Source organism: Notamacropus eugenii, chromosome 1 (assembly GCF_028372415.1).
Source record: "Notamacropus eugenii isolate mMacEug1 chromosome 1, mMacEug1.pri_v2, whole genome shotgun sequence".
Taxonomy (NCBI): Eukaryota; Metazoa; Chordata; class Mammalia; order Diprotodontia; family Macropodidae; genus Notamacropus; species Notamacropus eugenii.
The window spans coordinates 131271650-131282769 of NC_092872.1; the positions used below are offsets into that span (position 1 = coordinate 131271650).

General features: G+C 44.0%; 1 protein-coding gene across 2 annotated transcripts in view; it reads right to left on the reverse strand.

The window, feature by feature from the left end:
* CLN6 (CLN6 transmembrane ER protein) overlaps positions 1-10577 on the reverse strand; it is a 37589-nt gene extending 27012 nt beyond the window's left edge. The window contains exon 1 of one of the 2 annotated variants that reach the window (XM_072615038.1): positions 9842-10577. In XM_072615038.1, the coding sequence (XP_072471139.1) occupies positions 9842-9909 (68 nt within the window). In that variant the 5' untranslated portion in view covers positions 9910-10577. Of the gene's footprint in view, positions 1-8013; positions 8087-9841 lie in introns of those variants that run through there. The other variant, XM_072615045.1, reaches the window with a different exon arrangement.
* Positions 10578-11120: the final 543 nt, after the last annotated feature.

Sequence of the window (11120 nt, forward strand, 5' to 3'; positions counted from 1 at the left end):
GCCGGATTAAAGAACACCTTCCCCTTCCAGGGACCTTCAAAATGAAGGCAGAGGCAATCATGACAATAAGAGCTGGACAACTTTCCTATCTCCATCAAGGGGCTTCTCCTCCATTTCTGGCCTTCCAAGCTTCCTCTCAAATCTCTAACCCTGCCATCCTGCTCCCTACAGTTAACCCAAGGATATTCTGCCAACATTAAAAGCCTGGCATGAAAAACAAAATCCTTCCTTCAACTATTATTATATGACAAGTTTAACTTAAGAAAGTTAGGAAGAAGAGTGGATAGAACACAGGGCTTGGAGTCAGGAATATCCAAATTCAAATACTGCCCCAGACACTAACTAGTTATGTGACCCTGAGTAAGTCACTTAAGATCGTAGTTCAGCTTGCTTATCTATTAGATAGGGATAATAGTATCTACCTCATAGGCTTATAGTGAGGATCTAATGAGATAATATATGTAAAGTGCTTTGCAAACTTTAAAGCACTCTATATAAATCTAGCTTTTATTACTTTAGGGAAACCAACAGTTTCTAGTTCAAGACACAGTTCCAGTTCCTCAGGAAAGCCAGCACCTGTTTCTCTAAAACATTTTGCATCTCTATTTGCACTGTATAAGTGGTTATATCAGTTGTGCAAGATCAGAGGAATCAACAGAGCCTAATGGATAACAAGGAGAGAGGACACAAGCCAGGAGGGCTTAGGTTCAGGTCCTGCCTCTGCCACATTCTAGCTGTGTGACCCCAAAATGACTCTAGACAGCTCTAACTTGGCAAGCTGTAGAGAAGACCTGACCTGTCCTGCTACCATAAAAACCATAGGTTCCTCCCCTCCCCTTATCCTGTCATAGCCCTAGATCAGGAGCCTGGAGACTGATCCTAATGCTCCATGTTCTAATTATAAGCAAGGTACTTAATTTTTCTGAACCTCAGTTTCCACATCCTTGAAATGGGGATAAGACCTGCCTTTCCATCCACAGGATTGTTGGGAGGATGAATCAGTGGCCAGGGTGATTTTTCTGTAAATTGTAGTTTCATAAATATAAGGTTTACTGAGAGTGGTTCAGTTTTTAAGTTGGTCAGATTGAAACTCCTTGAAGGTAGAGACGATTATATACTTACATACCTCCACAGGAGCAGAAAAGAGAAAATGTGGCAAAGTACAGTGGCTTTATTTTTTGGGGGGGAGGGGTAGACTTCTCCCCTCACAATGACAAGAATTTATTATGTCCCTACTATGTACCAGGTATTTTGCTTGGTACAGAGGATACAAAGACAAAAAACCAAAACAGCCCCTTCCCTCATGTTCCCTTATATTCTACAGGGGGAAATAACAGGATACACTTCTTGTGGGAAGCAGTGCTTGAAGTGCGACCAGAGGAAGCTGGGGATTCCACCAATCTGGATATGCAGCTCATCTTTCAGATGACAGTTTCTTAGGAAATTGCTTGGGGGACACTCAGGGGCTGGTTATTTAGTGACTTCCCCAAGGTCACACAACTAGTGAGGGTCAGAGATCACACTTGACCCCAGAACTTCTGATGAAAAGGCCAACCCTCCATCTACTACACCAGGGGTGTCAAACTCATGTAAAAACAGGGGCCAATAAACCTACACTAAACCATGTGTAAGATCTCAGTACATACTATCTTGGAAAACCACATATTAATATTTTCCATGTTTTGTTATATTCTTATTTTGCTTTTGTTTTTTGTTGTATTTTTATATTATTTTGTTAATTAAATTTATATCAATTGAAATTTTCCCAATTACGTTTTAATCTGTTTCCATCACAATCTGGGGTATGCCACAGGTCTGACAACTGTGCACTATACCATGCTACCTTTCACACAGAAAGACAGTAAAACAGCATTTACGTAGCGTTTTAAGGTTTGCAAACGACCTTACATGTTATTTCATTTAGTTATAGCCAAAAAGAGTGTGAGAGACAGAGAAAGAGACAGAATGACAAAAGGGGGAAGGGAAACAGGAGGAAAGCATGCTAACTATCTTTATATGTCAGTACCTGACAAAGATCTGTGGGTCATTGATACAGGTAGGGTACTTCAGTACTCACTTTAGGAATGCACCTGATCTGCAACATGTATCTTAGGGATGGGCTTAGGACACGGAGAGGTTAAGTGACTTTCTCAGGGTTACAAAAGTAGAAGAAAAAGTTACCTGATACCTAATGAAGGTTTGATCCAGGCAAGAGAAAAAAACTATATGTAAGGGGGAGGTGGGGGGTGGGGGTGGTGGAGGAGGTGGGAGATTGGCCAGGAGAGAATCTACTTACTATCCATAACAGGCCTGGCTTTTTAAATTTTAAAAGTTTTATTTTTTTCAATTAACAAAAATTTATTTTCTCTCCTTCTCTCTCCCCACCCCATTGGTGGAGGTTACATGTGGGGAGTACAAAACCTTTATAACAAATAGAAACATTAAAGCAAAATGAATTCCCACTCTTAGACCCTGCTTTTCAAGAAAACATGAACCAAACTAGAAATTAACATGCTAGACAAACCTGAGCACTGAAGGTACTAATTTTCAATAAACATTTATCAGTCATTTGCTCTGCAGAAGATAAGGCAAAGCCTGGCATGGGGGGAGGGAGAACCAACTTCTACATCCAAAAGACTGTCCAGTCCAGTTTTCAGACAAAGAAATTAAAGCTATCTACAATCATATAAAAAAAATGCTCTAAATCACTACTGATTAGAGAAATGCAAATCAAAACAACTCTTAGGTACCAACCACATCACACCTATCTGACTGGCAAACATGACCAAACAGGAAAATTATAACTGCTGGAGAAGATGTGGGGAAAATTAATGCATTGTTGGTGGAGTTGTGAGCTGATCCAACCATTCTGGAGAGCAATTTGTAACTATGCCCAAAGGGCTATAAAAACGTGCACACCCTTTGACCTAGCAATATTGCTTCTAGGACTGTATCCCAAAGAGATCATAAAAAGATGAAAAGGACTCACATGCACAAAAATATTTATAGAGCTCTTTTTGCGGTAGCCAAGAATTGGAAATTGAGGGGATGCCCATCAATTGGGGAATGGCTGAAGAAGTTGTGGCATGTGAATGTAATGAATACTATTGTTCCATAAGAAATGATGAGCAGTCAGACTTCAGAAAAACCTGGAGAGAATTATATGAACTGATACTCAGTGAAATGAGCAGAAACAGGAGAACACTGGGCACTTGGCTCTTCTCTGCAATGCAAGGGTCTAAGACAACTCCAAAAGACTCATGATGCAAAATGCTATCCACATCCAAAGTAAGAATGATGGAGTCTGAATGCAGATTGAAGCAGAGTATTTGTGCTCTTTTTTCTGTTGTTTTTTCTTTCTCATGGTTTCTGTCATGCATTCTAATTCAACCTGACTAATGTGAAAATATGTTTAATACAAGTGTATACGTAAAGCCTTTGTCATACTGCACTTCATCTTGGAGAAGGGGGAGAAGGAAGAGAGGAAGAAAATTTAAAACTCAGAAGTATATTGGAAGTGAATATTGAAAACTAAAATTAAATTAATTAAAAATAAATTAATTAATTGTCTATGACACAGGGGTGGTACTGATGAGCAAGTCACTTCCCCTGTCAAAGCCAGAGCCCTGCACAGGTAGAGGGAGTTTCTTCAACTGGAATTCCTTATACCAGCAAATTATCTGAGACTCTTGCAGGCAAATCACAATCATGACTTGATTTTTTTTTTTTTTAAATGCCACACATATATGACCATAAGGATATTACTCATTCTCCTCAAAGAGTCAAGACATCTTTACTCTTTCAGACTCAGCCTGCAGCCTTCCAACAGCCTACCACCTATGAACAACACTGCCCATGGGGGACTGTACAGCCTTGGCTCCAAACTAAGGGTGCAGGAAATGAGTGATTTCTGAAGATGCCATCATCCTCTCTTCCTCTATTTGACTCTTCTGCCTCCTCCTCTCCAGTCACTGGAATCTACCTCACAGCAAGTGTGTTTTAGTGCCTACCACAAGCCCAATCTTGGGCTGGGGAAACTGGAAGAGCAAGAAGACATGCTGCTGCCCTGGGGAGGCTTCCAGTGTATTTGGTGAGGCAAAGGGTGAAATCACTAAGTAACACTTCTGTTGACAAGTTAGTTGGTGTCAAAGGCCAATTAACTCTTTTCTTCCATATAAAATGAACAGTTATGCTTCTGTGGGGTAGGAGTATGTTTGTAGAAAACACAAGGCATCAAAAAGCTACTTTTAAAAATTGCTAACTTATGTTACCTACTTGAAATTTAATAGGAGTGGAGAAATGTGAAAAATCAAGAGTGGGCCACAAATAACTGGGGAAGAAAAACCTGAGTTCTCATCCTACCCTGTCCTTCTCCTTGTGATGGTAACCTAGTTTGAGTCCAAAAGACTTCATCTACTCTGGGAAGCATCCCATAATCCCTCAGGCCTTATCTTCCTGGAACATTTTTATCTGATCTCTCTCTTCCACTGGAGCATGCCCCTTTGCATTTACTTTGCTTATGTGTATATATATGATATTCCACTTGCAGAACGTAAACAAGCAATGTTTCATTTCTGCTTTCGTATCCTCAGTTCTTAGTATATAGGAGATGTTTAATAAATGTTTATTGGAATAAGTTTAATTGAATAGCCAGCTGCAGAGGCAATGAGATGAGCAGCCTGGCAAGAATGAGGGCATATGCTGAAGGTGCTGCGGGGTGGAAAGACTGGAAAGAGAAGATCTGTGGGTAGAAATAATACACGTAATGATGCAAAGTGAAATAAACAGAACTAGGAAAACAATATTATATATATATATACATATATATATGAAATGTGTATGTATATAAAATGACAACGGTCTAAATGGAAATGATAGTAACAATAACCCAAATGAAGTACGTTATCATTTTAATGACCAGATATGACCCTGAAGAAAAGATAAGAATAAGCACCTCCCTTCCCTTCTTTTCAAAGGGGCCCAAGTCAACCACGTCTTCATTCTTCTCTGGACCCCTAGCTCTCTGCCAAGCCACAGAAGCCTGCTCCCCCTGGAAGTACCCTCTGCTCCTACAGCCCCTTCTTCTAAGAAGCTGGCTCCTCCCAGAAGCTCCACTTTAAGCCAAGTGTCTAGGCCAGCCTTGTTGTCACACCTCTCCAGACTCTGAACTTTCTCATTTCTCAGTTCACTTCAAGGAAGGGTCCCCCCAGAGCAGCCACATTGTTTCCTTCTTTCCTTTCTGGGCCTGCTAATGATTCTCAGGGGTTCTTTCTCCATCATGCCCTCTCTTCAGTCCTTTTAGCCTCCTTTTATGTGTTATTTTTCCCCATTACAAAGTAAGTCTTTCAAGGGCAGGGACCATCTTTCTTTTTGCTTCTATTTGTATCTCCAGAGCCTAGCTCAGTAGCTGGCATGTATTAAGTGTTTAATAAGCTCTTGTTAATTTGACTGATTCTCAGGAAATTCTATAGGATGGTAGAACCTGGGCAAACAGTCAAGAGATCTGAGTTCTGGCTTGAGGAAAATTACTTAACCTCCCTGAACGTCAGTTTGTACATCTGTAAAATGTGGGTGCTGAACCAGAGAAACCTTAAGGTACAAGTTCTAACATTAAGTGAGTCTATAGAAGAATATCTCATCTATGTGCTGCCTTCTATATATTAAAAATATACTTCTGGCCCAATATGAGTTTTGGATCTAGTAATGGGTAAGGATGGGCTGCATTTCCTCACACATGTTCCTTCATCTGGTCACCCCTGAAATCATTGGTACACATATGCAAGATGGCTAGCTGGCTAGAGATAGGAGACAATCTATGACTGTAATGTGAAACTAATTAACCCAACAGAGCTCTAGGACCCAATGTGAACATAATCACTGCAGTCTAACAACTGAGCAGGTAATTCATTCAATTTATTAGGGAATATTGTATGAGGTATCAGAGCAGATAAAGACTGAATAACATACACACAAGATGAACCATAAGTTCTTGGGTGTAAACCAAAGGTTACATATGAAAGATGGGAAAGGGGAAGGAGAGATCATCCCTGAATGAATGGATCAGAGAGATCTCCGGATGTCTATTTTGATGTGGCCTTTAAAGCAATAGCATACCTTCAACAGAGTTGTGAGAAAACTTACAAGGACATTGAGATGTAGGGAGAAATAAACCTAGATCCTCTGACTCTAAATGAGGGCTCTTTTCCTCTGTGTCAAAATTTTGACTTTTGGGAAGAAAGCAGAGAGAAAAGCCTGTGGACAAGGAGGCTACTCTGGTATATAGCGGAAGGTAAATTAGACTAGATGGGCTAGAATGTGGCCACAGAGGGGAAAGTGGTGTGTGTTAAGGCCAGTGAGTTAGGGTGTGACCAGACTCAGAAAGGTCTTGAATGCAAAGGAGTCTGAACTTTTAATTAGTAGGAAAAAGGATTTTGTTCTTCATTGGTTATTTTCTTTTTACAGCAGCTCAGTAGCCTGCAAAGGTGGCAGTGAACAAAGGGAGGCAATGATAGTCTGTTAGTTGATATGAAACAATCCTTTCCGCTCCGTGGAAGATCTAATAAGGCTCCTTAGCCACTGAAGGAAAACTGGCATCACTCAAGTCAGGTGGGTAGCACTGACCATAAAAATGAAAGATTCACTCAGATATGTGTGCATTTGGTAGAGGATGAATAGTCCAGTCCTGGCAGGTATGTTAAGAAAATGAGGGACTGAGAGAGAGGGTCCTTACTCAGGGAACTCTAAGATCAGACTAGGATAAAAGGTGGTAACAGGCAAACCCGGGCAAACCAAGCCCACAGACTCACATCAGGCCAGGCTAAGACTTCTCCGAGCCCAAAGCTTTTTTTCAGGGTTAAGCTCCTCAAGGGCAGAGATTGTTCTTGGCCTTAGTGTTTTTAAATCCTTAGGCTTAGCACAAGGCCAGGCACATGCTTAAGGAATGTTTGTCATTCATGGTGCTTTTCTAATATGTCAAGAAGCAGGGTGGGTGCTCTCCTGCTTGACCTTTATACACTAGACCTTACTCATTTAGTAGATAACCTCATCACCCTGTAACCAATCTGGTGATGCATTAAAAGTTCAGGCATCAGACAAAGAGATACCTGTACCTACTGAGCTCATACTTCAAGCCTTTCTAGTTTATTAGGACCTAGGTTCACCTCTGGGCCAGAAAAACTTTATTGCTGTTCAAAGGAGCAAAGATTTAGAGTTGGAAGTAACTGCAGAGGGGCAACTCATCCTCATTTTACAAAAGAACCAAGACCCATCAAAGCTATGTGACTGTTCAAAGTCACTCAGGTAGAAAGAGACAGGGTCAGAATTTGAACTCAGGTCATCCGATTCCAAAACCAGCACTCTTGCAATGTGTGTATGTCTTCACAATGACCCTGTGAAACATTTTGTAGAGGTGGACATCAAGGTAAAAAAGTTAAAATGATTTAGATAAGCAGTTACACACTTGGTACATGGTAGGGTAAGGAACAGAACCCAAGTCTTCCAGCTCCAACTTAAATGCTCTTCACACTCAGTCAGATTGCCTAAGAGAGACTCAGTCTATCGCACACCCTAGCTAGCAAAGGATGGGCAGGTGGTCTGACAGGCATTTGGTAGGAGGAGAAACAGAAACACAGGCAAGATGGAGCAACAGCTTGTAGTCAGTCAAAAGGGTCAGTGAAGAAATAAGATGGGAATAACAAGGCTCACTTCAGTGTCATATTCATTCCTCTTTAATTTTAAAAATGAGCAGGAAGGAAAAAAAGATGGCTATGCCAAAACCTTCCTGACTCTAGTGCTCTCATTTTTTAAACAGCTTCTTTCTATGGAAACAAAAATGCCCTCAAATTCTAAGGCCACATCAAAAGCACATTTAAATGCCTCTGTTTGAGTACCTCTCCTCACCCCTTTCACTTCTGAAAAAAATACCTATTTTATATCCATTCTATTTTCATTCTAACAGGAGAAGCTAGGTGGCACAGTGAATAGATCACCAGGCCTGAAGTCAGGGAGACTCACCTTCCTGAGTTCAAATCTGGCTTCATATACTTATTAGCTGGGTGACCCTGGGCAAGTCACTTCACCCTGTTTGCATCAGTTTCCTCATCTGTAAAATAAGCTGGAGAAGGAAATGACAACCACCCCAGGATCTCTGCCAAGAGAACCCCAAATGGGGTGAGGAAGAGACATATATTTGCATAAGGCTTGTGGTTAATTCATGCAATCACAGTTGCCCCATAGATTCTTAGCCAAGGCAAGGATTTTCTACTACAAACCAGTGGCTCCTGTCTTTTTCTAGTATAAGGGTTAATGGTTAATTTTAAAGTTAAAACATCTGACAAGCTACCCATGATACTGATGCATCATGACTATTTGATGAAGGAGGAAATACATAATGACAAAATGCCAATGCTTGATACGCTTTGACTTGTCAGACTCCTAGAAATAACTAACTGTTTGGGACCTGCTGTATTCCAGATGGCCTCCTGTTTGCCAGGATGATTGCATTGTCTAGGCCCGTATCACACGTATAACAACAAAAACTTTTATTTCCACAGCGTTTTAAGATTTACAAAGCATTACTGTTGCAACAACCACATGAGGCAGAGAAGGTGAAGATTACTCCGTAAGAGAAGAGAGGACTAGACCTTTGGTTTCTGAGGCAAGAGGCCAAAAACTTCCACAAAAACTATTTGATAGTTTGGGGTAAAAATGGAACATCCGTCCTGGTCCTATTTGTTAAGAGGCTTAAATATAGGAAAGAGTGAAAAAGGTTATTTTTTTTTCCAATTTATTTATTTTGTTTTCGACAGTTTTAAATTTTCTTCTCCTCCCTCCCCAAGACGCAGGGCTCCACCCATACATTCCTATTAAACACATTTTCTCATTAGTCACGTTGCACAGAAGAATTTAAGAAAAGAAGCAAAACAATATCAAACAAAAAAGAAAACAGTCTGCTTCACACTGCATTGACTCCATAACTCTTTCTCCGGATGCAGATGGCATTTTCCATCATGAGTCCTTTGGAATTATTTTGGGTCCTTGCAGTCCTGGGAAAGGCTAAGTCTATCAAAAACACTCCTCCAACGCTGTAAACAATGTTACTGTATACAATGTTACCGTGTACAATGTTACTGTGAACAACGTTCTCGGGATTCTGCTCTCTTCACTCAGCATCAGCTCGCAGAAGTCTTGCCAGGACTGAAAAAGCTACTTTTGCCTCTTATTTTGCCTAAGAGGCATGGGGTCAGACACAAGTCAGGAAAACACGGGTTCAAGCCTCACCTGTGACCCTGTCTAAATGACCTACGGCCCTTGATGGCACAACTGATTAGAGAACTGGGTCTGGAATCTGAAAGGTCCGAGTTCAAATCTAGCCTCATACACTTCCTAGCTGGGTGACCCTCCCCGCCTCAGGGTCCTCAACCCCAAAGGGGATAACAAGCGTCTGCTTCCCAGGACGGGTCAGTGCCGGGCACCCAGTGGGCGCTTCATGCAGGCTCTCTTCCTACTTCACCTCGGTGTCTACGCCTCCAGAGTAGGGGAAGGTTAATGCTAAGGAAAGCACCGAGTCAGTTAAAAAAGCAGAACCTAAGCCCGCTCGGCCAAACCGGTCCGGCCCCATTAAAGGTCAGAGGAAAAGGTCAGAGGTCAGCCACGGCCGGGCGGCCAGCGAGCGCGTGAGGAGCTGGGCTGACCGCCGGCGGGCCCCTGGACCCCGGGGGTCCCGCGCTCTCCCCACCCACAGGCCGGCCTCCCCTCGCTCCCGCCCCGCGGTCCCACCCCCGGCCACGCGCCCCGTCCCGCGCGCCCCGCCCACGCTCCCCGGCGCCGAACCGCCTCCTACCTGCCGGGGTGGCCGCCCCCCGAGGAGCCCGCGCCCGCGTGCGGCCTCCTCCGCGCCGCCGGCTCCATGGCCTGCGGGACCGCCTCGGGCCCTCCTAGCGCTCCCGCCCCGCCCCGCCGCGGCCTCTCCCTCTCCGCGGCCTGCAGGGCCGGGAAGCGGCGAGCGGGATCCCCGCCGAGCCCGGCCTGGGAGCGCGATCCCCCGGGTCGGAGAGGCACGGGAGAGCGAAGCGCGGGCGCTCGGCGGAGAGGCCCGGCAGCTGCGCGGGCAGACAATGGGAGGGAGGAAGGAGCTGGGGGGGCGGGGGAGAAAGGAGCGAGAAAAAGGGGAGGAGGCGGAGGAGAGGAGGGAGGGGGCAGGGAGGGAGGAGCGAGATAAACGGGAGAAGCTGGAGGGGGGGAGGGGAGGGGAGGGGAGAAGCTAGACAGAAGGAGCCGGAGGGGAGAGGGAGGAGCTGGGGGAAGAAGGGAGGGGGACAGGAGCGAGATAAATGGGAGAGAGGGAGGGGGGAGGAGCTGGGGGGAGAGGAGCGAGACAAACTGGAGGGAGGGGGGAGGGAGGAGAAAAGCGAGATAAAGCGAAGGAGATGGAGGAGGATGGGGAGAACAGCAGATAAAGGGGAAGGGAGGAAGGAGGGAGGTGGAAAGAGCCAGGTAAAAGGAAGGAGGGGAGAGGATCGAGAAAAGGGGGAAGGGAAAGGGAAGGAGGGAGGAAGGAGCTAGAGAACAGGGGAAGAGAAGTGAGGTAAAGGGGAGGAGTCCTTGGGGGATGGAATGAGGGAGAAAGAGGAGATAAAAGGGGGAGGGAGGGAAGGGAAAAGCTCAGGGAGGAGGGGAGAAAGGAAATGGGGAGTGGATTCAGAGGAGCTGTATAAAGAAAGGGAAGGAACAAAAGGGGAAGGGGGAGGGGAAGGAGGAAGGAAAGGGACCAAAGGAGAGGAGAGGACATGGTGGGGAATAATTCAATGTAAGTGATTAGGGTTTGATTTTGAAATGCTGCAGGTTTGTGCCATGCTGAGCATTTGGGGATTTAAAGCAGTCCCTGGGATTACTTGACTTCCTAAGTAATCAGAAAATACCATTTGATGACCGAAGAACTCTTCCTGGGTCTCTGTGGAGGAGGAGGATATGTTGAGATTAGAAAATGGAAAAAGGTAAAGGAAATAGGAGAAGGAAAAAAAGGATTTCCAGATAAAATAAGAGGGAAAAATCAGCAATTAGGGTTTTCGATTTAATTCTATACTGCTCCTACTCTCAGCATCTTACTATGAAAAACAAAC